Genomic DNA, 27,844 nt, shown 5'->3' on the forward strand with positions numbered 1-27,844 from the left:
CCACTGCCAGGACCATCCTCACCACTGCTACTACCGTCACCACTACCACTACCACCGCCACCATGCCACCACTACAACTGCTGTCACCTCCACTGGCACCATCTTCATCATTATCGTCATCGTTGCCATAGGCACCAACCATAGTTGTCATATCGTGAATCAAAATGGCCTCGTACTGAATCGTGAATCAAATTCTGAGTCATAAAGATTCAGTCACTTTTTCTCTATTACTAAAAAAAATATATATCTAAACACTTCGATGTTAAATATATCTTATAAATATAAAATATTTAGACTTAAAATCAATGAAAATGTTATTTTGAATTGTGAGAACCCGAATATAAAAATTAAGTAAATAATTAAATAATAATATTACAATCTCAAATATTTTGGTGGTGAATTCTAAGGTGCAAATTAAATATTATTGGAGGATCCTTTAATTAATTTTTAAACCTAAAATAAATTTATGGTGAAAGTCATTGATTTAGAAGTAAGATTTATTATTAAAAAAAAAAATAGAGAAGAGGGTGTGACTTGAACTCTAGACCATAAAATTAATAAGTTAGACTCTTACCATTTGAGTTGCATGTAACTTATATATGTATTTTGTATATTTATCTATCTATTTGACGTAAGTGTGCCCACCACTAGTATAAAATAAAATAAACACAAACCCTACTCTATTATTTGTTCACCACATAGGGCAACAACAGCAGCCACGGGAGAGGGTTAGCGAGAAGGGAAAAAAAAAAAAAGAAGAAGATGTTGCAATCAAAGAACTTTTGGGTGTGTTGTGTTGTGTGTGATCATCAAAGGTTAGCCCTCCTTGGTTTTCTTCTCTTCTTTTTGTTCTTCATCCTTATTCTATAATTATTTTGTTCATTGATGGACAGGTTGTAGGTTTATGTATTGTGTATATAGATATCCTATCAAGAAACTTGAGGAGCTAAATTTATGTGTAAAGATTGGGTGTAATTTTCAGTCCAAAAATTCTGCACAGAATCGCAAACTTTAAAAATCAAGAAACCATATCAAACGGATGAATTTTAATCTGAAATTTTTACAGTAGATTAATTACATATTGAATTGCATATCTGAATTTTTTCATAATTTTTGGGAGTCAAAATCCATGTAAATTGAGGTATTCAAATCTGTCCAGGAAACCAGTCCGAAATAGTAAATTCGGGAGTGTTGTTCTCTTTGGGTATAAATCCAAAAATTATCAAATTAGTGTCATTAGAACCGGTTACGAGTCTAGTTTCGTAAATTTTTGGCCTTGCATTGATTGCTCGTGTATATTAAGAGAACCGTCAATTTCTTTAAAGTGCTGCAGAAAACAACCTGTTTGGATATAATAAATTGTAGATAATTATTTTGATAAGCAAATCAAGTGAAACCAATTGGGTTTGAAACTTAGGATATAATAGATCATATCTGGAGGTTTTTGGGATTTTTTTAATAGCGTGGAGTGGGTTTTGTAATTTTCAAAGTTAGCGAATAGATTGGGAAAATTTGTTTAAAACACTGTTTTATCTTAAAGTTATTTTTAGTTAAGTTTCGATCGGAACCTATGTCTTGGGTGATTTTAGACCATGAAGAACATGAACTTAGGTAATATTTAAGAGTAACGGTGAGTTGGGTTGAGCCGTGTTAGTGCGCTTTAGTTTGGGGTTACTTAGTTCGTATTCTTTAGTATTTTTAAATTTGTAGTGACGTGTAGTTTTTATACTTGGTTCAGGGCACTAGTTGGACTTCCATACTCTATTCGAGGATTATATTATTGCGTTTCAGGTGAGTAGTTTCATGCTACGTATTTTTATAAATGTTCCCCTACCCTAAATTGTTGGAAAATCAAATTGTTGTTTCAAGACTAAACTGTTTTGATAAATTATTATATTATCAATTGAATCAAATTATTTCTGAAACATGTGTGAACTTGGCATACTGTAAACTATTTGTTTTGGTCTCATGTTTATAATGATGAACCACCATGTTTTGCAAAACTGATGTGTATTGATTATTGGGACCATGTGTGTATTTAGTCCAGGGAAATTATTCCACTGTGTGTGGTGACTCTGGCCACTAGGGAACAGATCCGGGTTGGGCCGTGATGACTCTAGTGCTCAACGATTGTAAGGAACAGACCTTTAAAAACAACTAGGTGACCTTCAATCGGATCGTCTTTGAGAAAAGGCCCAGGTGCCACCCTGAGGATGACTCTTAGTTCGGTATTTGATCCAACGGGGCTTATAGCCTGAGAAATGTGTGGCAGATTATTTATTTTTATTGGTACCCAGAAAATTATTGGTGTTCATGTTATAATCTGTTTTAAGTGGAAAATGTCGTTTATCATGTTCTTGCGAGACATGAGTATTTTAAGTGTTGAACTGTGGAACCTTCTTTTTTAAACAGATTGTATTTACCAAACTGTATGCTAATCTAGTTTCTGTGATATATATCTTATTTTGGAATTGAACCCTGTTTTCAAAACTGTATTTACTATCCATGTTGCTACTCACTGAGCTATCAGCTGACTTAGTTGTTTACCATTTCCAGGTGTTAGAAGGACTTAGAGTGGACTCATGGTGTAGCGGGGACTCAATTGCATGGACCTCTAGGGCATTCCTTTAGTTTAGAGTGTTATGTCAAGTTTGTGCATATTTATATTTATTCTTATCAAAGTTCATTTAGGATTTTTTTTGATATGTGGGTTGTTTATATCCCATAAGTTTGGATGGTTTTTTATTACGGTTGATTTTGCCGTTTATAATTGTGACATGTCTGGATTGAGTTTTGGTTATTTATTATTGGACTATTGTTCAGTTGTTCAATGTGATTGGATTCGCGTTTAGGCTTACGTGTGCCTTGGGCTAAGTCCTTGTGGGCCACGGCCGGTCATGCCCGGATTTGGGGTGTGACAATTGTGGTATCAGAGCTGTAGTTATCGAGTTACATACCTTGCATTTCATCATTTAGACGAGGTCCGAGTCCCTATAGTACTTAGTAGTGTTTGGTTAAGTTAGTTTTGTTTAAGCTTGTGTTGAATCGTTCTTGATTTCGTTTTGATGGTTAATAGTTGACACCTAGATATTTACACGGATTGTCTATTCTTTAAGAGCCTTTGATGTTTGTATTATTGTGTGTAATCCATTTGGAGAAATAGTAATATTGGGAGATGTCTGTAGATCTTGTCAGATAAAGATGGATGGTAGGATTTTTCTAGTGGATTTGATTTCTTTAGAGATGAAGGATTTTGATGTGATTTTGGAGATGGATTTGTTGATGAAGCATCATGCTTCTATTGATTGTTTTAGAATGGGAGTAGTTTTTGCTATGCTGGGACAACTTGAGTTTTTCTTTCAGGGAGATAGGAAAGTGTCTTTTATCTATTTTATTTCTTCTCTTCAGGCTAACCGAATGTTGAGAAAAGGGCATCATGGTTACTTAGCTAGTGTGGTGAGTATTGAACTGCCATAATGGAAGTTAGAGGAGTTGCCTGTAGTGAGTGATTGTGTTGATGTTTTTCTAAAGGATCTACCTAGACTTCCTCTAGATCGTGAGGTAGAATTTTCCATTAACTTGGTCCCTGACACAACACTTATTTCTAAAGCGCCCTATAGAATGGCGCCGTTGGAGTTGAGGGAGTTACAAACTCAGTTATAGGAGTTGTTAGATAAAGGTTTTATTAAGCCTAGTGTTTCAACTTGGGGAGCACATGTGTTGTTTGTGAAGAAGAATGATGGGTCTATGAGGTTGTGTATTGATTGTTGAGAACCGAACAAAGTCACAGTGAAGAATATGTATCCTTTGCCACGTATTGTTGACCTATTTGACCAATTGTAGGGAGTTCAAGTATTCTCTAAGATTGACTTGAGGTTAGGCTATCACCAGTTGAAAGTAAAGGATGAGGATGTTCCTAAGACTGCTTTTAGAACCCGTTATAAGCATTATGAGTTCTTGGTGATACCTTTTGGTCTCACAAATGCACCAGCCACATTCATGGATTTAATGAACTGAGTATTTAAACCCCAACTGGATAAAATTTGTGGTAGTGTTTATTGATGATATCCTAATTTATTCGAGAAGTAAAGAGGAGCATGAGCAGTATTTGAGGGTAGTATTTTAGATCCTTAGGGAGAAGAGACTGTATGCAAAATTTAAGAAGTGTGAATTCTGGTTAAGCAGTGTATCCTTTTTGAGCTATGTAGTGAGTAAAGATGGGGCATCTATGGATAGCACGAAGGTGATAGCAATTATTGATTGGCCGCGACCTATTTCTGTGACAGAGGTACGTAGCTTTCTAGGGCTTGCTGGATATTATAGACAGTTTGTGGAAGGATTCTGTTGTATTGCTTTGCCATTTATAAACCTCACTAGGAAAGAGGTAAAGTTTGAGTGGAATGATGATTGTGAGTGTAGCTTCTAAGAGTTTAAACAAAGGTTGATATTAGCTCCAATCCTTGCCTTATCTACTGATGGTGGTGGTTTTGTGATTTATAGTGATGCTTCACGACAAGGTTTAGGATGTGTGCCCAGGCAGCATAGGAAGGAGATTACTTGTACGTCACAACAGTTGAAAGTACATGAGAGAAATTATCCTACGCACGACTTGGAGCTAGCAACAATGATTTTCGCTCTTAAGATCTAGCGACATTATTTGTATGAAGAGTCTTGTGAGATTTACACTGATCATAAGAGTTTGAAGTATATTTTTACACAGAAGGAACTAAATTTGAGGCAAAGAAGATGGCTTGAGTTACTAAAAGATTTTGATGTAAATGTTTTGTATCATCCAGGGAAGGAAATGTAGTGGCGGATGCCTTGAGTAAGAAGGTTGCAATTGGAGATACAGCTGCTTTGTGTATTAAGAGTTGTTTTGTGGAAGACATGAGACGTTTGAGGCTTGAGATTGTTACGCCTGGTGATAGGGCTTATTGTAGTCAATTGACAGTTCAGCCAACCTTTAGAGAACGGATTCGTTTAGCACAGGAGATTGACCACCAGTGTGAGCGTATTAAAGGAAAGATGGCAGAGGGTAAGAATGTAGACTTTGTGGTTAGTGATGACGGGTTGCTTAGATTCCGTAGCCGAATTTGTGTTTCTGTTGGTTGTGATTTGAGGAAGGAGATTATGGCAGAGGCACATAGTTCTAGTTATAGTTATGGCATTCATCTTGGAAGTACTAAGATGTATCGGGATCTTTATGAACATTTTTTGTGGAATGGTATAAAGGGAGATATTGCAGAATTTGTGGCTCAGTGTTTGGTGTGTTAACAAGTTAAAGTAGAATATTAGAAACCTGCGGGGAAACTACAACCCTTACCTATACCAGAGTGGAAGTGGGATCATGATACCATGGACTTTGTGTGTGGTTTACCTTGTACTAGTAGTAATCACGATGCAGTTTGGGTTGTTGTTGATAGATTAACCAAGTCAGCACATTTTATTGTAGTTCGGATGAACTATTCTCTAGCTCGATTTGCACAGTTTTATGTGAAGGAGATTGTTAGATTGCATGGTGCACCTGTGTTAATAGTGTCAGATCGGGACCCTCGTTTTGTGTCTAAGTTTTGGGGTGCGTTACAGTCAGTTATGGGTGCTTGGTTAAATTTTAGTTCAGCTTATCACCCTTAGACAGATGGGGTATCGGAGAGGACTATTCAAATACTTGAGAATATATTGAGGGCTTATGCTTTGGAGTGGAGAGGTAATTGGGATGATTATTTGCCGCTCATGGAGTGTGCGTATAATAATAGTTATCATTCTAGTTTGGGAGTAGCTCCTTATGAGGCTTTGTATGGGAGGAAGTGTAGGTCTCCTTTGTGTTGGTATGAGGTTGGTGAAAGACAAATGTTGGGACTTGATTTGGTAGAGGATGCTACACAGAAAATTATCACCATTAGAGAGAGATTATTGACTGCTCAGAGTAAACAAAAAAAAGTTATGCTGATCATCGTAGGAGAGATTTAGAGTTTCATGTGGGGGATATGGTATTCTTGAAAGTATCACTATGGAAAGGAGTCATCAGGTTTGGAAGGAAAGGAAAGTTGAGTCCTAGATACATTGGTCCATTTGAGGTATTGGAGAAGGTTGGTGAGATTGCGTACCGTGTTGCTCTACCCCCTAGGTTGGCAGGAGTGCATAATGTGTTTCACGTGTCTATGCTGAGGAAATATGTGCACAGTCCGTTGCATGTGATAGATTATGAGCCACTTCAGATTAGAGAGGATTTTTTGTATGTGGAGATACTTGTTTAGATTTTGGATTCGAAAGAGAAAAGGTTGCGTACAAAGGTCATTAAATTGGTTAAGGTACTATGGTGTAATCATCTAATTGAATAGGCGACTTGGGAACGCGAGGATGAGATGCGCGAGAAGTATTCACATCTATTCTCATGATTTACTCAGGTTAGTTTCGAGGACGAAACTTTTTTTTAGGAGGGGAGAATGTGAGAACCCGAATATAAAAATTAAGTAAATAATTAAATAATAATATTACAATCTCAAATATTTTGGTGGTGAATTCTAAGGTGCAAATTAAATATTATTGGAGGATCCTTTAATTAATTTTTAAACCTAAAATAAATTTATGGTGAAAGTAATTGATTTAGAAGCAAGATTTATTATTAAAAAAAAAAATAGAGAAGAGGGTGTGACTTGAACTCTAGACCATAAAATTAATAAGTTAGACTCTTACCATTTGAGTTGCATGTAACTTATATATGTATTTTGTATATTTATCTATCTATTTGACGTAAGTGTGCCCACCACTAGTATAAAATAAAATAAACACAAACCCTACTCTATTATTTGTTCACCACATAGGGCAACAACAGCAGCCACGGGAGAGGGTTAGCGAGAAGGGAAAAAAAAAAAAAGAAGAAGATGTTGCAATCAAAGAACTTTTGGGTGTGTTGTGTTGTGTGTGATCATCAAAGGTTAGCCCTCCTTGGTTTTCTTCTCTTCTTTTTGTTCTTCATCCTTATTCTATAATTATTTTGTTCATTGATGGACAGGTTGTAGGTTTATGTATTGTGTATATAGATATCCTATCAAGAAACTTGAGGAGCTAAATTTATGTGTAAAGATTGGGTGTAATTTTCAGTCCAAAAATTCTGCACAGAATCGCAAACTTTAAAAATCAAGAAACCATATCAAACGGATGAATTTTAATCTGAAATTTTTACAGTAGATTAATTACATATTGAATTGCATATCTGAATTTTTTCATAATTTTTGGGAGTCAAAATCCATGTAAATTGAGGTATTCAAATCTGTCCAGGAAACCAGTCCGAAATAGTAAATTCGGGAGTGTTGTTCTCTTTGGGTATAAATCCAAAAATTATCAAATTAGTGTCATTAGAACCGGTTACGAGTCTAGTTTCGTAAATTTTTGGCCTTGCATTGATTGCTCGTGTATATTAAGAGAACCGTCAATTTCTTTAAAGTGCTGCAGAAAACAACCTGTTTGGATATAATAAATTGTAGATAATTATTTTGATAAGCAAATCAAGTGAAACCAATTGGGTTTGAAACTTAGGATATAATAGATCATATCTGGAGGTTTTTGGGATTTTTTTAATAGCGTGGAGTGGGTTTTGTAATTTTCAAAGTTAGCGAATAGATTGGGAAAATTTGTTTAAAACACTGTTTTATCTTAAAGTTATTTTTAGTTAAGTTTCGATCGGAACCTATGTCTTGGGTGATTTTAGACCATGAAGAACATGAACTTAGGTAATATTTAAGAGTAACGGTGAGTTGGGTTGAGCCGTGTTAGTGCGCTTTAGTTTGGGGTTACTTAGTTCGTATTCTTTAGTATTTTTAAATTTGTAGTGACGTGTAGTTTTTATACTTGGTTCAGGGCACTAGTTGGACTTCCATACTCTATTCGAGGATTATATTATTGCGTTTCAGGTGAGTAGTTTCATGCTACGTATTTTTATAAATGTTCCCCTACCCTAAATTGTTGGAAAATCAAATTGTTGTTTCAAGACTAAACTGTTTTGATAAATTATTATATTATCAATTGAATCAAATTATTTCTGAAACATGTGTGAACTTGGCATACTGTAAACTATTTGTTTTGGTCTCATGTTTATAATGATGAACCACCATGTTTTGCAAAACTGATGTGTATTGATTATTGGGACCATGTGTGTATTTAGTCCAGGGAAATTATTCCACTGTGTGTGGTGACTCTGGCCACTAGGGAACAGATCCGGGTTGGGCCGTGATGACTCTAGTGCTCAACGATTGTAAGGAACAGACCTTTAAAAACAACTAGGTGACCTTCAATCGGATCGTCTTTGAGAAAAGGCCCAGGTGCCACCCTGAGGATGACTCTTAGTTCGGTATTTGATCCAACGGGGCTTATAGCCTGAGAAATGTGTGGCAGATTATTTATTTTTATTGGTACCCAGAAAATTATTGGTGTTCATGTTATAATCTGTTTTAAGTGGAAAATGTCGTTTATCATGTTCTTGCGAGACATGAGTATTTTAAGTGTTGAACTGTGGAACCTTCTTTTTTAAACAGATTGTATTTACCAAACTGTATGCTAATCTAGTTTCTGTGATATATATCTTATTTTGGAATTGAACCCTGTTTTCAAAACTGTATTTACTATCCATGTTGCTACTCACTGAGCTATCAGCTGACTTAGTTGTTTACCATTTCCAGGTGTTAGAAGGACTTAGAGTGGACTCATGGTGTAGCGGGGACTCAATTGCATGGACCTCTAGGGCATTCCTTTAGTTTAGAGTGTTATGTCAAGTTTGTGCATATTTATATTTATTCTTATCAAAGTTCATTTAGGATTTTTTTTGATATGTGGGTTGTTTATATCCCATAAGTTTGGATGGTTTTTTATTACGGTTGATTTTGCCGTTTATAATTGTGACATGTCTGGATTGAGTTTTGGTTATTTATTATTGGACTATTGTTCAGTTGTTCAATGTGATTGGATTCGTGTTTAGGCTTACGTGTGCCTTGGGCTAAGTCCCTGTGGGCCACGGCCGGTCATGCCCAGATTTGGGGTGTGACATGAATGATAATCACGTGATCTAATAGGTAAGAAGTTAACACAGGTTCCCATGTAAGATCACCGTCTTACCTTTTCCCTTATTCAAGTATTGCTTATCAACCATTCTTAATAAAAAAAGTAAACAAAAGATAAACGCTCAATTTTCAAATAACAAAAACTTAACAACGATGTTGATATTTCATAAGCATACATACCTTTACAAGTACCAATGACCCAATAATAAAGAACTTCAAGAACCTTTAGGTTTAACTAACCTCAACCATGTAATATTGAAGTATATTTATTTTAATAAAATAACAATAAATAATTCATATTGCAAGTTACTTTAATCTGAAACATCTTTAGAATATACATTATGATTTTTTTTTAAGGAAAAAAAAAATGAGAAGAAAAGGCTAAAAAATGTTGAGGTTGACCTAATCTGATTGGATCCTATTAAAAATTACTTGGTCTCCAAAATAATAACAAATCATGTATATATATTGTTTATTTTTCGTACTAAACACTATTAGAAATTGTATTATGTCATTTTAACTAAAAAATTTGGTGAAAAATATAATCAAAATATGTCAAACATGATAGTTTCAAAAATTGCATGAATCGTAAAAAGTGAATCGAATCGTGAATCGATTGTGAATCGTACAATTCACTAGAGATTCACTTCCAAAATAAATTCAACCATAGATTCGTATAAATTTTGTAAAAATTGCAAATCAAAGCGCGAATTGTAAGATTCTGATAACAGAGGACACCACCATCATTTCACTATGACCATTACAGTTGCCATTGCCATTACCACCATCACTTTGCCACAATACAATTACCACAATGCTTCATATCTGCAACCATTGTCACTATTGTCATACCCACCGTCATCATTACACAACCGCCACTGCCCCTGTTACCTCAACAATAGCATCGTTGCAAAACCATTAGCACTATAGTCGCCGCCACCCAACCATCACAATAGAAAAATTAAAAAATACAATTTGCAACCATTGCCATCATGATTCTGTCGTCTCTAGTTCGCTGTTCGTAATTTTGCCGACTTTGGTTTGTCAACGCTGGTTCACCATTGCTGTCTTCCTCCTTCCGTCACTGGTTTGTTCCCTTCTCTCTCAAGTTCGCAATTGTATCCAGGTTGTTCGGTTGTGTTTGGCTTGTGGCATATTTTATATTGAATTGCTGTTGGTAGCAGTATAAACTTGACTTTGAAAAATTTTGATAAAGACCCACTACTTTACCTATAATCCTATTTGTTTCCCTCTTCTTAAGTCATGTCTGAGGATAAGGTTCAAGCAATTAACATCCACTTAAATAGGCACAATTTCTCATATTGGTCAACTGAGTTTAGAAATTTCGTTCTTGGTCTTGGTCTTGGTCATGATCATGGTCATGGTCATGGTCGTATGGGTTATTTGACGGGTTTAACACCCCAACCAACTAATAGTAACGTTGAGGGTTTTGCGAAATGGGATATAAAAATGCCCAAGTCCTCACCTGGTTGCTATGAAATACAGACACTTCAAAATAGGTGTCATAGCAGTGTTCAACACAGGGACACGTACGGGACATGCCAAATGATGTGTCTGCTTAATTTTATTATTTCACGGCAGGGACACGAGGACACGCCATTTGATTTTTTTTTTTTTTTTGGAAAGAGAAATGGCGGGGACGCGTGCGTTCAAATATGGATAATCTATTAATTTGTTTAAATATAGTGGTTTATATATATATATATATAGAATAAATGTAAGGTAATATAATATTAATCTACATAGCAAAAAATATATAATAAAAATAATAATAATTTGTCGTGTCCCTCGTTGTGTCTGTATCTTTTTTGAAATCAACGTGTCCATGTCCATATCTGTGTTCGTATCCATGTTCGTGCTTCATAGCTTGGTTGCACAATTCTGTAGAACTCAGTACCAGTATGAATTTTTTCAAATTCCCTACCGCACAAAAAGTTTGGGACTGCCTTCAAACTATGTATCTTGAATCAAATTTTGCCATGCAATATGAGTTGGAAATTTCAATTCAGAGTGCTCTGCAATAGGACAAGTCAATTAAAGAATTCTACAATGAGATGACACGGTATTAGGATGAACTAGGTCTTATGCTAAGACATATGGACATGACGGACATGCGACACGGACATGGACACACTGACATGCCAATTCTCAAAAAAATGCAAAACACGACATGTGCGGGACACACATGAAATATATAATTTTATATATTTATTATATGTTATATATATGAATATCATTCAAATATAATAAAAAATGCAATATGACAATAATTCCTAAAAATTTATATGGTTTTTGTTTTATTATTGTATCTTTAGTTATTTTATTCAAACTTATAATTAATTTCACATGTATCTAATCAATACACATGTATTTAAGCAATAGGTACGTGTCCTCAAATTGTCCAAAGAATGTCCGAATCTTTAAAAAAAATTAAAAAATAAGACACATTTTGAAGAGTATCAGACACGTGTCGAGAAAGTGTCCAAAGAGTGTTGATGTCTGACATGGATACGTCACTTTCTTAGAAGTGTCCAAAGGCTTGTTTAGTTTTTTTATGGCACTTCATGATCAATTTGAGTCTCTTCATGGTGCAATCCTTCATCATTCACCCTTGCCATTAGTTGGGTCTAAGGTTGCTCATAATGATATTGCTTCTCTATTTATTTTTGCTGCTTCTCAACAATCTCCACTATTGCCTACTTCCTCTACACACCTCATCCAGGCCATTGGGAAATCGAAGTCTCGTCTTGCTATAGAATAGTGCGCCTTTTTCCATAAGAAAGGTCACTGAAAGAATCAATGTCCAAAGAAGGGTCATCAACCTGCTCAACCTCCTCAATCAGTGTCTCGTCCACTAGCTTAGAGTAGTTTTCGTCCTCCTGCTACCTTTGCTACTTCCGCATCTGCTCCCCCTCCTCCATCTGATATATAGTCCATGCGTGAGTAGTTACATCATTTGCAGACCCTGATGGCATTTATCTTTACCACATTTTTTATGTTCCTCAGTTGTCCATTAGCTTACTCTATATTAGTCAACTTGTTGATTTGCTTTTGATGTTATTTTCTCCTGCTACGCTTGTGTTACTCAAGATAGGGCATCCAAGAAGAAAATTGGAATCAAGAATAGAGTTAGAGATCTCTATGTGGTGGAAAGTCTTCATATCCCTATTTTGTCATTTTTAGCAGCTCTCTCTTCATTTTGTTTAGATCAGAATTCAAGTCTTCTTTTCTTTGGCATGCTAGGTTAGGTTATTTGTTTGGTGAGCATCCAAAATCATTGGCTCAATCTAGGGTGTTGGGTAAAGTAGCCTGTGGTGATACCTTTGGGTGCAATGGTTGTAAAAATGCTAATATGTATGCTTTACCGTTTAACAAAAACTACCTCAATTACTTCTACCCTTTTTTCTCTTGTGCATATTGATTTGTGGAGCCCTTCCCCCATTGCCATCAAAGGTGGTTTTGTCCTATGTTACCAGAAAACGCTAATACCCTAACGAATTATGTATTGGTACGCACGTTCCGAAACATGGTACACTTTCATTCCAAAACGGTAAATTTAGTGATCTAAAACAATCCCAAAAGTTTTTTTGCAATATATGTCCTTAAATGTTACCCTAGGCGAAAAAAATTCAAATATAATGAACCAAAATTTAAGGTGAGTTAAGTTTTGACAAGACAAAAGCATAAAAAAAAATGGGTCATAATGCTCATAGAAAGTATTACATTTTATTGGATATCTACTAGTTAAAATAAAAAATTACTCTAGAAGTACCTTAAATTCTTAAGTATAATATATACAAGTCTACCCCTATCGTACCCACATTTTAGAGCATATGGCGTACCACGTTCCCATTCTCGTTCCACATACCAGAACGATCCACATTCCAGGTAACATAGGTTCTATCTACTATGTTTCTTTTGTTGATGATTACACCCGGTCTACCTAGGTCTATCTCATAACCTGTAAATCAGATTTCTTCTCCATTTACCGCACCTTGAATCCATGGTTACCACCCAATTGTCTATTAATATTAAGATCTTGCGATATGATTTGGGTGGGGAATATTTCAAAACTAAACTTACTGAGTACTTAGTCTCCTTGGTTACTATTCATTAGATCTCTTATTCTAACACTCTAGCTCCAAATGGTCGAGCTGAGCAAAAATCTTCTTGATACAACTCATTCCCTACTCCTTTCCTCTTATGTTCCTATAATTTTTTGGGGTGAGGCTGTCCTTGCGACCTCTTTTCTCCTTAATTGTATGCCCACTCTTCTTTTGTCTGGAAGATCTCCTTATGAGGCCTTATTTTCCCAACTCACTAACTATTCAGTCCATCATGTGTTTAGATCTTACAGTTTTATCCTCCTTCATCAACGGGAGAGTACAAAAGTTTGTGTGTGGTCGGTTCTATGTGTCTTCTTAGGTTATGGGGTTCTTCAAAAAAGGTATTGTTGTTATGACCCTGTGTCTCGCAGTTTATATGTTTATCTCCATGTTGTCTTTCTTGAACATCTTCCCTACTATTGTATATATTGTTTTTTGGGTATTGAGCATTAGATTAGGTTATTTCATTTTTGGTTATTTTCTTTTGGTTGTGTATCTCTCTATTTAAGAGACTGATTCTCCTTGTAATTATGCATCAAAATATAACATAGTTTTTCCCAAAACTCTTACATATAGAACATAAGAGAAGGGTTTGTAACAACCCCTTACCCAACCCACCCTACCCAATTCTATCCAACACTTAAATCCATATATTTGGTCCACAAAACCATTAACCCTACACCCTATGAAGCATGGACACCTCTCTGAGGACTGCATATCAGTGTCGAACACGTCGGAAACGGACACGCATCGAACACGCGGTGGACATGTGTCCAACACATTTTAGGTGTCCCTTTTTTTTTTTGGCAGCCAGACACGTAATGGACATGTTTGGGACACGTTGAGGACACCGCGGGGTGAAAATCATAATTTATGAAACTTCAAGTGGGGGTCAATTTGTAAAAATACAAAAATTAAAGCCAACAGATCAAGTTCTAACCTAGATATCGAACAAAGAGAAGAGAAGAGACTAAGAGAAAGGCTCATCAGGCACACCTGGTCGCTCGTTGCTGGTCAGTCGTCGCTCGTCGCTACTTGTTGCTCACTGATCTTGCTGTTATCCAAGGTACAACTTCGATCATCCTCTTCTTCGTTCTTCTTCGATCATCTCTCTCTCTCTCTCTCTCTCTCTCTCTCCTCTTTTCTGCTATTCAAATTTTCTTTTTTTTTTTTGAATTTTTTTTTTGGTTTTTTCCTTTTATATGCTAATTGTAACACCTCTCAATCTCTCTTCTATTTTTTTCTTCAATTTTATTTTATTTTTTCTTCTCTCTCTCTCTCTCTCTCTCTCTCTCTCTCTCTCTCTCTCTACCTCTGTTATTTAAGTATATATATATATTTTTGCTAATTAGTTTTGTTAATTTTAATGATATGTGTTTATTAGTTCTACTATAGGAACCAATTTTTAATTTTGAAACAATGGCTACTACGGGTCGTAGTTCTAATGACATACCTAATGATGATTTTAATGAGAACAAACCATTATGGAAGTATATAACTAAATTTGCAAAACCTGGGGAAGGAGGAGGAAATTATCAATTACAATGCAATTTTTGTAATAATACTTTCAAAGGTTCATATACAAGAGTAAGGGTACACCTGTTAAAACTCCCAGGAAAGGGAATTGGTGCTTGTAAGAAAGTTACATGTCAAAAACTTTCACAAATGAAAAATGAGAACGATGCTGCTGAACTGAGAATTAAAAATGCTCATCCCAAAAATGTACCATTTTCTCCTAATGTATCAGTGGGTAGTAGTTATGCTTATGAATCAAAGAAGAGGAGAACATGAGGGAGTAAGAATGGGCCTGGAACTGGAAGTGGGACTGCTATTGAGAAAGCATTCAACATGAAGGATAGAGAGCAATTACATTTTGAAATTGCTAAGAATCCTTACTATGTTAGCTCTTACTCATTTGCTACAAATCATAATATTTCTGGATATTTGCCTCCTGGTTATAATTTGTTAAGAACCACATTACTTCAAAAGGAGAGGGCAAATATTGATAGATTGTTGCAACCAATTAGGGGCACATGGAAGGAAAAAGCGTTAAGCATTGTTACTGATGGTTGGAGTGATTCTCAAAGGAAACCTTTGATTAGTTTTATGGCAGTGAGTGAAAGTGGGTCTATGTTCATTAACGCAGTTGATTGTTCTGGAGAAACTAAAGACAAATATTTCATTGCAAATTTGATGAAAGAAGTGATTAATGAGGTTAGGGCAAGTAATGTGGTTCAAGTCATCACGGATAACGCTCATAATTGTACGGCAGTCGAACAACTCATTGAAGCTCAATTCCCTCATATTCTATGGACTCCTTGTGTGGTGCACACATTAAATCTAGCTTTGAAAAATATTTGTACTGCAAAGAATATGGAGAGGAATGAAGTGACATATGAAGAGTGTAGTTGTATTAGTGATATTGCCGAAGATGGTTTGATGATTATGAATTTTATCTCTAATCACTCAATGCGATTGATTGGCTATATACAATGAATTTGTGCAGTTGAAGTTCTTTTCGGGTTGACGAAACACAATTTGCCTCCACAATTGTTATGCTCAAGAGGTTGAAGCTTATAAAACGTGGTCTTCAAGCAATGGTGATTAGTGACAAGTGGACTTGTTATAGAGAGGATGATGTTGGGAAGGCAAAATTTGTAAAAGAAAATATTTTGGATGATGTGTGGTGGGACTACATTGATTATATTCTTTCCTTCACAGTTCCTATATATGACATGCTTAGGGCTTGTGATACGGACAAACCTTGTCTTCACTTAGTATATGATATGTGGGACACAATGATAGAAAAAGTGAAGATGATAATATATAGGCATGAAGGGAAAAGACAATATGAGGAATCTACATTTTACAATGTGGTGCATCAAATTCTCATCGTTGGAGTTAGAACAATTCTCCTCTCCATTGTAAGGCACATTCATTGAATCCAAAGTAAGTACCATATTTAAATTTGTTTTAGATATTTTATTTTAATGGACTTATCTAGTCTTTCTTGAAGTAATTATTTTTCCTATTTTGTATTGTAAGTACTATAGTGATGAGTGGCTCCATGAGGATCAAAATAGAGTTCCTCCACATAAGGATGAAGAGGTGACACGTGAGAGGAACACGTATTTTAAGAGGTATTTTGAAGATATCACGGAGCGAACCAAGGTGATAACAAAGTTTGGAAAATTTTCGAGTTAATGAAGCATTCTCCGAATATGATTCCATTCATAATAGGTGGCACATGGATCCTTATATTTGGTGATGTGCATATGGTGCATATGCACAAACTCTTCAAAAACAAACTTTGAGATTACTTGTGCAACCCGCCTCTTCATCTTGTTGTGAGAGAAATTGGAGTACTTACTCCTTTATTCACTCAGTGAGAAAGAACAAAATGGTCCCTTAACAAGCGGAGGACTTGGTGTTCATTCATAGCAATCTTTGTCTTTTATCAAGGAGGAGCTCCCAATACTTGCAAGGAGAGACAAAAACGTGGGACATTACAGGAGATAACTTTTCACTTGATGCTATTGGAATGCTTCGGATAGCTAACCTCTCACTTGATGAACCGGCTATTGAGACGGTCCTATTTACAGATGAAGGAGAAGATGGAGGCGATGGTGAAGATGTTGTACTAGTTTCTTCTACTTAGATTTACATTTTCTGATGCTCATGGATTTTGTAATAGATTATGATTGTTGGTACATTGGATAATTTTACATTTTGTGGTTTGGTTTTCATGTATTTTGTGGGGCTTTTCCCAAACTAAGCCTCTTTTGCATCCTGTTTCCCAAACTAAGCCTAGTTTGGACGGAATTCCCAAACTAAGCTAAAGCGCTATTACAAATTGCGCTTTCACTGTTTGGAGCCCAAAATTTGATGAATAGTGAAAGCGCTATTGTAAAATGCGCTTTTAATTAATAAATCACTGTTTTAAATCGCGCTTTTAATATAAAATATTTTTTCTAAAGAAAACGCTATTTGAAATAGCGCTTTCACTGTGCATATATATATATATTTTTTTTTTAGAAAACGTTATTTGAAATAACGTTTCTACTGTTGACCAAAACCAACCCCCCTCTGACATACGCACACACCCACAAACACCCAACCCACACTCTTAACCATTAAAATAATATAATTTTTATATATAATAATAATTTATAATAATAAATTATATAATTTTCATAAATATAAATCATTTTTAGGTTATGGATGGTTTGATTTATAACACGTATGTAAGGGTAAAAATTTTTATAATCAAAAATAATTTTTGCAATTTTTATAATCAAAAATAATTTATAAATTACCAAAAATAATTTATAATACGTATGTATTATAAAATTTTTTATAATAATTTATAATACATATGTATTTACTTTAAATAAATTATATATAATACGTATGTATTATATATATAATTTTTATATATTTACTTTAAATAAATTATTTTTGATACGTATGTATTATATATATACTTTAAATAAATTATTAATAAATATATAATAATTATTTTATAAAATAAATTATTAATAAAATTTTATAACACGTATGTATTATAAAATTTTTTATAATAATTTATAATACGTATGTATTATTTAAATCTTTACATTTTTTATTTAAATTTTTTTACAGTAAATCCATCTTCACATTTTATAATACGTATGTATTATTCAAAAATAATTTATAAAAATTTATAATTAATACGTATGTAAATAATTTAATACGTATCTTCACATTTACATTTACAGTAAACCCATCTTCACATTTACATACAGTAAACCCATCTTCACATTTAATACATACGTATCAAAAATAATTTATTTAAAGTAAATATATAAAAATTATATATATAATACGTATTATATATAATTTATTTAAAGTAAATACATACGTATTATAAATTATTTTTGGTAATTTATAAATTATTTTTGATTATAAAAATTGCAAAAATTATTTTTGATTATAAAAATTTTTACCCTTACATACGTGTTATAAATCAAACCGTCCATAACCTAAAAATGATTTATATTTATGAAAATTATAAAAATTATATAATTTATTATTATAAATTATTATTATATATAAAAATTATATTATTTTAATGGTTAAGAGTGTGGGTTGGGTGTTTGTGGGTGTGTGTGTATGTCAGAGGGGGGTTGGTTTTGGTCAACAGTAGAAACGTTATTTCAAATAACGTTTTCTAAAAAAAAAAAAAAAATTATATGCACAGTGAAAGCGCTATTTCAAATAGCGTTTTCTTTAGAAAAAAAAATTTATGTTAAAAGCGCGATTTATTAATTAAAAGCGCATTTTACAATAGCGCTTTCACTATTCATCGAATTTTGGGCTCCAAACAGTGAAAGCGCGATTTGTAATAGCGCTTTAGCTTAGTTTGGGAATTTCGTCCAAACTAGGCCTAGTTTGAGAAATAGGATACAAAAGAGGCTTAGTTTGGGAAAAGCCCCGTATTTTGTAACAAATGATGGTTGGTAGCTTGGAATCACATGTTATGTGTTGATAGAATGCAATTTATATGTTATTTGTAAATGATATATATGATGTTAAATCAATGAAATGTTTTTTTTTTTTTTTTTGATAATTTTATGCCATATAATAAATAAATTTAATTATATATATTGAACGTGTCCCCAGCGTGTCATGACATGTCCGCGTCCGTGCTTTATAAGCTACACCCATAACAGTCCAAGACCCACTCCAAATTGACCCAATCTAGCATATCTAAACCCATAACTCAGGTCTGGCCAGCCCTCCCAAAAACAAAACAAAACCAAAAAACTAGGCCCAAATCTAAACCCAACCAATCCTTATAAATTCCAGCAGACCCAGCTTCCTGGATCCATACCCAATACCAGCCCAAGCCCATAACCAACTAACCCAATTAAACCCCTCATTAATTACCCAACTAACCAACTCAGTAGCCAACGCCCAAACCTGTTCCGCCCATTGTCACAGTAACTTGACCCTTTAATAGCCCAACTATTTTCAGTGTAGCCCCACAATTGTGAACCAGAGTTGTTAATACCGTACCATACCGGCCGGTATCATCTGGTACTTACCATAGCAATTAAAAAACGGGAACTGTATGGCATATTTCCATATCGCTGAAGTTACCACCCAGTTCCTGCCAGTTTGGCGATTCCAGAAAATTTCGGCCGGAAAGAATAAATTTGTCGGTACTAGAATTAAGAAACCTTATTGTCTTTACCCTTTACTCTTTCAACTACTGCCTAAAGAGTGACTGTGCCCTAGACTTACATTTTCAGTTATCCAGGGAAGGTCCATCGAATACTGTTGCTTGCTCACTGCTTTCTTAGATTTGAAATTGAGTGATTGTTGTTTGTTCACTGTTCTAGTTTCTGTTCTCTGAACATTAATAAACCACACAGGGTTCTCTCTCTCTATATATATATATCAGTGCGTTCAGTTTGGCTATGATATGAATATACTTTCATTCTTTCTTTCTAGGTTTGACTATGAACGTTCTATATAGATTGCCCTTTGGATCTCTGACTGTTTGTTTGGAATTTGTTTCTTGGACTTCTTTAACTTGTCATTATGTCTACTAGGTATTTGATAAAATGCTTTAAACAAACATTGTTGTAAATATTTTTTGCTTTATATTTTGTTTTATCTTGAATGAGTTAATGATGCTATTACCAAATGTCGGAGGTTTAAAGCATTTCTTTGGACTGTATATATTGAAATTCATTATTGGGGTAATTGTCAAGATGCATTGTACAAAACAAAACTTCTTTGAAATTGTTTAATTATTCTTTTAACCCAAAATTCAACGTTCTGATTATTTTTTAAACTTGTGGCGTTGCTGTAGTAGACATGGAAATGCTTTGAAGCACATAAATTTTTGTTTCATGATATTGTATGCTTAAATTATTTGGTAATAGACAATACTTTTTATAAATATATATATATATATATATATATTTTGCGCTAAATCCAAAACGGTATCTGGAAACATACTGGTACCGGTACAAACCATACCAATGGGAAAAACGGTACCTTGCCCGGTACGGGATTAACAACTTTGTTGTGAACCAATTCTCACTAATCCAAAAAAATAAAAATAAATAAATAAATAAACCTGGGAACCAATTGGAGAGTATGAATTTTTATTTTAAATACCCATTGCACGTATCTTGGAGCATCAAATGGCAACTTGGACTTCGAGAAAGGTATGCATACTTCCGTTAGAAAATTGTTTTTAATGTTTTTATTGATTGGGAGTTTGTAAAATTTGTAAGAGGTCCATTATTTGATTAAACTCGAGTCCATTTGAATGTCTACCACCATGAGTCTCTTAGAGTTTTGAGGAAAATGTTGAGATTCCTTGTGCCTGCATTAATGTGATGTGATATATTATCCCCACCCCTTCTGATATTGAGGCTTCGCAACGTCCAAATATCTTTCATACTTTTATTAAGTGTGACGATGAAATTTGTTAGCTTCTCATTGATGGAGTTAGTTCCATTAATGTAGTATCCAAGTCCGCCATCACTAGGTTCAAACTTAAGCCCGAACCTCATCCTCAGCCATATAAGATTGCATGGATAAATAAAACATATTTGCTTGTTTTTTAGTATTGTCTAGTGCCCATTCAATTGGGTGTTTTTCAGCATAAATTGTGTGCAATGCCCTACCCATGAATTTAGGTCACGTGCTCCTCGGTCATCCTTGGATTTATGATGTAGATGCTCGGTACTTTGTTAGGAAGAACACCTACATTTTAAGGATCGTCACTAGAAAGTTGTCATCAGCGAAACCTACTGCAAGACATATAAGAGCTAAATGCAAACCCTCAACTTTAGAACCTAATAAATGTGAGATCCCTCCGAAAAGGGAACTGTTAGGTCTTCCTCTCCTATCCTGGGTGATCCACATCTGTCCCCTTTGAGCCAAAGTGAGTGAATCCTAGAAAAATGTGGACACTTCATCTAGTGATCAACACATTAAATCTATTTATAAATATCATAACTGCTTGAATGATAGCCATATTTTTTATTCGTGTTTTCAACATCATAAAGTAAATAAAGAAGTCAAATGTTAAACCTTCTCCTTTGGACTCTACTTTGCCTCAAACAACTCCTCATGCACTCAACAGTCCAACTCTAGAGTTTGCTTCTCCTGAGTCAGTCACTCCTAAGTGTTTGTGTAATGTAGAGAATACACTTAGTCTCGTTGATCATTCCTCTCCTCCATCTGTTAATTCTAAGTCTTTCCATGACTCTCTTCCTATTATCACAAGTTCTCTTATGAATTTTATTGAATATTTTCACAGTCAAGGGATCATTGTTTCTCCTCTGTCTCAAGCTCCTTCTCCAGCCACATATTACACATTAACATTTCATGAACATGCTCTAGCCTTTCTTGTATCTCGACCAAATGCATGTTTCACTGATTTATCATTGAATATTAATATTGGTCCAATTTTCCAACCGGATGATATGTTATCTTAGCAGGGCACCTTAGAGCTCTTGCTATGTTTTTTCATACTTGTACAGGAGCAATCCTTGTTCCACCGCCAGCACAGGGTCTTTTATTTCTCCCACCCCAGACATTTTGTGGACATCAGTTTGTTGCTCATCACTGCATCTTCCTTAGATTGTAGATTTCTAGTATTATTATTTGGCTTGAGGAAGTACGTCATCGTTCACATGTTATATGGGTTTTCTCCAGCACAAGCTTTATATTATGGAGTACTTTTATCTTCATAACGGGAAGAAATGATAGGGAACAGAAAAGCATGGGACAAAGGAGAAATTAGAGATTTCATATTTTATTTATTTATGATATTTAATTTAATTTAGAGTTTTATTAGGTTAGTGTTTTATTTTAGGTAACCAGTAATTAGGGTTTTTAACGTTGCCTATATATATGGCTTTTTTGTAATAGTTTTAGTTAGCTTTGGATTAATAATATTGAAAGAGTTATAAGGTTGTGGCCGTTCTATGAGATTAGAGTTTCGACCCTTGGTTCTTTCACAATTCTTATTCTTCTTGATTTTTTATACCTCTTTGGATCAATTCTTCATACATTATGGTTTTATAATCAATCTCATTGTTGACACGAATTTCTTAATAGCCATTCTTCATCACACTGGCCCCTAGGAGTCCCCTGTTCCTCCTCCAAATTTAGGCAGCCTATATAACTCTGGGTGCGATCTGGAATCAAGCTGAACCTCAATGAGGTGAGTGAACTACCTAGAAGGCGAGGTGCATAGCGAAGAGCTGATGGAGTGAACACCAAGTGGGCGAGGTGCATCCCTCATGATGGTGGAGCCAATTTGTTGGCCACATGTGATAGGTCAACGAATTTCAGCATGTTTCTTGGTAGTTAAAGTGACACTGCTACAGCTCCCCTTTCTACAATAGCTTGAATAGATAATTTGAATAAAAAAAGACAAAAACAGAGATTTTTTCATCCATCTGAACCACCATCAGAGACAACATTTAAAGTTAAAAATCTAAAAGAAGACCACTATATGGAATTCATTCAGGTGCATGCTAGAGAGAAATAGAAAGTAAAAACAAATTGTACTTCATAAACGATTCTGGTTTGTGGTGGCAAAGCATTATACCTGAATGTGAAGAGAGAAAAAAATGGCAACTTAATGTGTTTACCTTGTCACCGTCCTTTGTCAGTCGCAAGGAACACTCAATTAAGAGTACAATTAAATGGGAGGCCACCTTCAAATCTAACACATCAAAGAAATATTTAGTCAAATAACTGAATCCAATTCTACGAAAGAAATATATGATAAATCACACTAATAAAGCTTAAGCTCACCCACAGAACACCTTTTGGAGGTAACAGCATTAATACAATGATGGAGAGAGTCACATATATTTGCTAAAGCCCAAGACGCTGTAATACGCACCTATTAACAGGAATTATTTACATGCATAAGATACAAATCTTAAAATGTACAGGAATGGTAAATTTCACATTTGCACACACATACAGATGAAGCCAGAAATATTACCAAGACCAATGGGTCGCGAGTGTTAATATCAGCAGCATGGATAAATTTACCAAGGATCTCTGCACTACATGATTTAAATTCCTCGTAAATTTCTGTCTATTTGGTAAGTACCAAACGGATTTCAACAGTTTACAATATGTTGGTATTACCTTTGAGCAATTTGTGGAAAACATGTGATGACACCAATGGCACGACAAGCAGCAGATCTGACTGAAGAAACCTCATCATTCAGAGCAGCATTGACCTACAAAGGTGTTGCAGGTAAAATGGACAAATGAGTAAATGAAGTTATCTTTGTTTTACTGACAATATTACATTTTTTTTTTGTTTTTTGGAAGACTTACAGAGGAAGTAAGAATGAAGTCCTGCTTCTCCTTTGGTAGGGAAGAGAAAACAGAAGAAGTTATTCCCGCAAAACAAGTAACTGATGCAGCCCTCACCTTCCAAAGAAAATAAACAATGAGTTCAGGTCATGTAATGGAAGCTTTCATATGAACATTGAATAATTTGAGGCATCATTTGACAAACGGATGGTTTGTTAATAGAAGAAGCATGATTGCTGCTAGACAACCAGTAAATGCATGTGGCAGCAGCTAGCAAAGAAACTTACTGAAATAGCCAATGTTCATTCATCACACAAATTAAATCAACTATGCAGCCTTTGGAAGAAGTAAACCAATTCAATAAATAAATCCAGAGAACTAGCAGAATGATGTCTGATCAAATTTTGGATAATCCTTGCTGGAATACTAAGAAACTAGCTAAGGAACCCACTCTGCACTAATGATAAACCAATAAAATAAGTACCAACGCCTGATCAAGTTTTAACATGCACAGCAAGATGAGTGACGTGGGCACAAAAACAAAATACCAACCATAGAAACTAAAAATTCTCAAATTACATAACACTGATTTGTAGTTTCCGTAATTCTAGCCCACAAATGAACCCCTAGCCAGGGAACATGAAATAAATCTAAATGAGAATCCCAATATTGAAGGCATTATCTAAACATACAACAAGAGATAAATGTTCAATTTGCAAGACTCTTTACAAGGGGAAGGAACTTTCACTGAAAAGCTTAATCTTAAGCTGTCATGAACCTAAAGGTGAGAGTTGAAATTCACATTTGGAGCAATATAAAATGTTGCACCTCGGGATTAGAAGCAAGAAGAAAGAAAACTGGTCAAGATAATCTGTACAAACCAGCATACCAGCATTTTAGAATACCAACACTACTGTAAAACCTTTCTAATTCACACGAGAGAAAAAGGCAGGCCGAGGAAGGGGGAAAAAAAGTGTCATCTAAACATTTCATCATAATTTCCACCCTTCACAAATATACCAAGCAAAATCAGAAGGTTCACCATGCAGAAAAGAAGCTACATAGAGTGTGTTGCTGATCAACCAACTACTGCAATAGAGAAAAACTCACTTATACATTGAAACTACACTATTTTGCTGAAAAGATCAAATAGCAAAACACCCTATCAAGCATCTATAGAATTATTGACTAATCAAACAACGAAGCCAAAGCCAAACAAGGTAGTTTTAAATCCTGAAGCTTTCTTCCACACCAGTGTGGATGTCACTGCCATGCCCAAAAAAGGTCAGAAGGTTTCTCTTTTCAGGACACTGACTTGATTATAGTTATAAAAAATAACTAGTTACGCTGTGTTTGGTTGGAGGATTTGAGGAGGGATTTGGAAAGGGAAAGAGAAAAGTTAGGTGAAATGTGAATAAAATGTACTTACATTTCACCTAGTTTCACACACCTTTTCCCTTTCCCTTTCCAAATCCCTCTCCAAATCCCCTAACCAAACACAATATTAGTGTTTAGTGTGATGCTCAACATTATCTTTACCTAACTCTTCTCATTCTGATATCATCTTGGCTATCTGAATTAGATGAAACCAACAATTGTGAAACTTCTTTCGCATACTTTCAAAAAAAAATTGACAGCATCCATTTCAACCCAGAGTCTATCAATCCTTTTTCTTTGCAACAAGAAGATTCTATAGCTTTAAGATAGACAAAGATAATACTGAACTAGAAAGAGGAACATGCTAGTAACTATGGCATACTCAATTGGTCGAGATACTTCCTATTGCTCAAAGGGAACAAGCAATTCAGAGACAGATATATATGAACTGTAAGTGTAACGACCCCAAAATCCGTACTAGAGATTACCTTTACAGCCTTATGGGTTAATGCATTTTAATTTAATGATATGTGTTCAAATTGAAGAAGTAACTGTTGAGCCACGGCTTTAAAATTGAAATTGACGACCTTTGTGGGTTCAGGAATCGGAATTGAGTACATAGATATATTAATGGGAATTTTTAAAGCTATTTAGGAAAAGTAATTGGAAATTTAATTTGTCTGATTAGTTAATGCATATCTGGGTGGTTAACTTTGTACTACAAATTAAAGGCCCTAGAGGCTTTAGAAACCAGAACAGGGGACATATTTATAATCAACACAATTTTTAGAGTCACCTGGGAATTTTAATTAAAATTTGATTTTGCGCGATTCGTAAGGCCACGTTTGGCTCTCCCTATTGTGTTAAGCCATGTGTGTGTGTTTATTTAGATATATAGATATGTTTTTGAGTGGTTGGTCTCATCTTTTGGGAGCCAAATATCTAAAAGAGAGAGAAGAGAACCGTGAGGGAGAAAAGAGAAGAGAGACCAAGATTCTTGAAAAAAAGCTTAACAATCATGGGGTTTGAAGGGAATTGAAGAAAGAGAAGGGAGATCAACCATGGAGGCTTGAGGAAATGGAGGAGAATTAAGAGGAAGACAAAGATTGAACTAAGGTATGATCATCTATCTTGAATCCTTATGTTTAAAGCATCAATTACATGAAATCAAGGATTGATATAGAAGATGTGAGCTTTGAACCCCAACTATGGCTATATTATGTTCTTGTGTTCTTGTGCTTGGAAATTGAGTAATAGTTTGAGATTATAATGTTTGATGGAGATTAATAATTTGGAATTTGTCATGTATTAAAGGGTTTTGGGCTTTGATTTACATGGAATTGAGGTTTGATTTTGAAAATGAGAAGTCACAATTTTCAGCCATTTTCGGACTGTAAACTGTCCAGGGCCGCACGTGCGGCACTGTTTCCCCGCACATGCAGAGATAGCTCTGTCCAGCCAACTTTGAACAAGCATATCTTTTGCATCCGGACTCCGTTTTGAGTGATTCTTGAGCCTAAAATCACGCCCCGAAAGTCTAGTTTCCAATGGCGGTGGTCTCACTCCCAAATTCTAAATACAGAAATAGTTATGCCCAAAATAGTGACGACTGTTCACTTTATGTCAACCAATTTTGTACCATTTCTTCACCTAAACCATTCCCCATCAATTTCTCCTGTTTTCTGAGACATGGATTATAAATTATTAAGGAATAATGAGCTTGGTACCACCATGGCTAATTGATTGAACGATCAAAGAGAATAAGTAAAGTATCGAGTATAATCTCATATTATGTGTTGTGCACTGTACTTGTAGGTCGAGACGAGGACATCGTCCAATTACTACCAGGAGCTGATCACTTTGAGTAGTAGTACTGTCGTAGTATGCTTTACTTACAGCGAACAATTACCATTAGCTCCCTGTTAATTGCAGGTTAACTATGTTAATGTATATGAAAGATTAAACAAATGTGTATACCTCTGTATGGTTCTGATTCATAGTTAATATTAACATTCTATTCTCTGGAAGTAAATTATGTCGTTTCTTAATGAATAAAGGAAACTTATGTTCATTCTTGAATAACGATTTTAGTGTAAGTATGAGAGCATACCGTTTTGCTACTAATGGGCCTGAGGCCGTTCAGTTATGAGTCATCGAGTATGGATATCTCCGAAGAATCAGAATAATTGGAAAAGCTATGTGTATCCGTATGAATCTGAAATAATTCTGTTGTGTTACATATGGACCCGAGGTCGTTCAGAACCTACGATATGAATGCAAAGGTTTAACATTATTATGTGCTCTCTGTAATAGTTACTATTCTTGTTCTGTTATACGCGAGACAACTGTGTTAATCTGTAACTAAACCATGAGAAACTTATGTGCACTATTGTATAATGGTATTCTTAAGAAACTAAGATTATTCTGTTTCTGTTTATCCATTCTGGTTATGCTATGTTATGACATGATATGGATTGTTCGGTCTTTAAGACTTGATGATTTCTGGTATGAAACAAAGTATTGTACGGAACTAAGTGCTGCAATGCGAGTCACCTCTAGAATCCATGTAAGACACCTCTTGAGTCCATACATACATGAACTGGGCTTAAAGCCAATCTGGGCCTATGGCCATTCTGTATGATCTTTTAGGCCTGAGGCCAATCTGTATTTTCTGGTATGAAACAAAGTGTTGTACAGAACTAAGTGCTACAGTGTGAGTCACCTCTAGAATCCGTACGAGACACCTCTTGGGTTCATACATGCATGAACAGGGCTGAGGCCGTTCTGCATTTTGGGCTTAATGCCACTCTGTTTAAGGGCTTAATGCCACTCTGTTCAAGGGCTTAAAGCCATTCTGTTTAAAGACTGGGCCTATGGTCGTTCTGTATATTACTGGGCTTAAAGCCGTTCTGCATTATATATGGGCCCGAGGCC

General features: G+C 35.1%; 1 protein-coding gene and 2 long non-coding RNA genes across 12 annotated transcripts in view; 2 read left to right on the forward strand and 1 right to left on the reverse strand.

Annotated features, from left to right (window-relative positions):
- LOC114268649 (ARM repeat superfamily protein) overlaps nt 1-27,844 on the reverse strand; it is a 127,360-nt gene that overhangs the window by 48,775 nt on the left and 50,741 nt on the right. For all 10 annotated transcript variants that reach the window (XR_014366719.1, XR_014366720.1, XM_082925247.1 and 7 more), the window contains 5 exons: nt 23,555-23,650; nt 23,360-23,454; nt 23,211-23,274; nt 23,015-23,105; nt 22,849-22,922 (listed from right to left, as the gene is read on the reverse strand). Coding sequence is in view for 8 of the 10 variants with exons in the window: in XM_082925247.1 (XP_082781373.1) it covers nt 22,849-22,922; nt 23,015-23,105; nt 23,211-23,274; nt 23,360-23,454; nt 23,555-23,650 (420 nt within the window). In the remaining 2 variants the exon portion in view is untranslated. The remainder of the gene's footprint in view (nt 1-22,848; nt 22,923-23,014; nt 23,106-23,210; nt 23,275-23,359; nt 23,455-23,554; nt 23,651-27,844) is intronic.
- Nucleotides 695-2,748, forward strand: LOC145824718 (uncharacterized). Its single transcript, XR_014366721.1, has 3 exons — nt 695-815; nt 1,739-1,791; nt 2,557-2,748. It is a non-coding gene; the product is annotated as an uncharacterized LOC145824718 (long non-coding RNA).
- Nucleotides 6,493-8,870, forward strand: LOC145823381 (uncharacterized). Its single transcript, XR_014365671.1, has 3 exons — nt 6,493-6,937; nt 7,861-7,913; nt 8,679-8,870. It is a non-coding gene; the product is annotated as an uncharacterized LOC145823381 (long non-coding RNA).

Source organism: Camellia sinensis, chromosome 4 (assembly GCF_055761805.1).
Source record: "Camellia sinensis isolate YWXY chromosome 4, ASM5576180v1, whole genome shotgun sequence".
Classification (NCBI taxonomy): domain Eukaryota; kingdom Viridiplantae; phylum Streptophyta; class Magnoliopsida; order Ericales; family Theaceae; genus Camellia; species Camellia sinensis.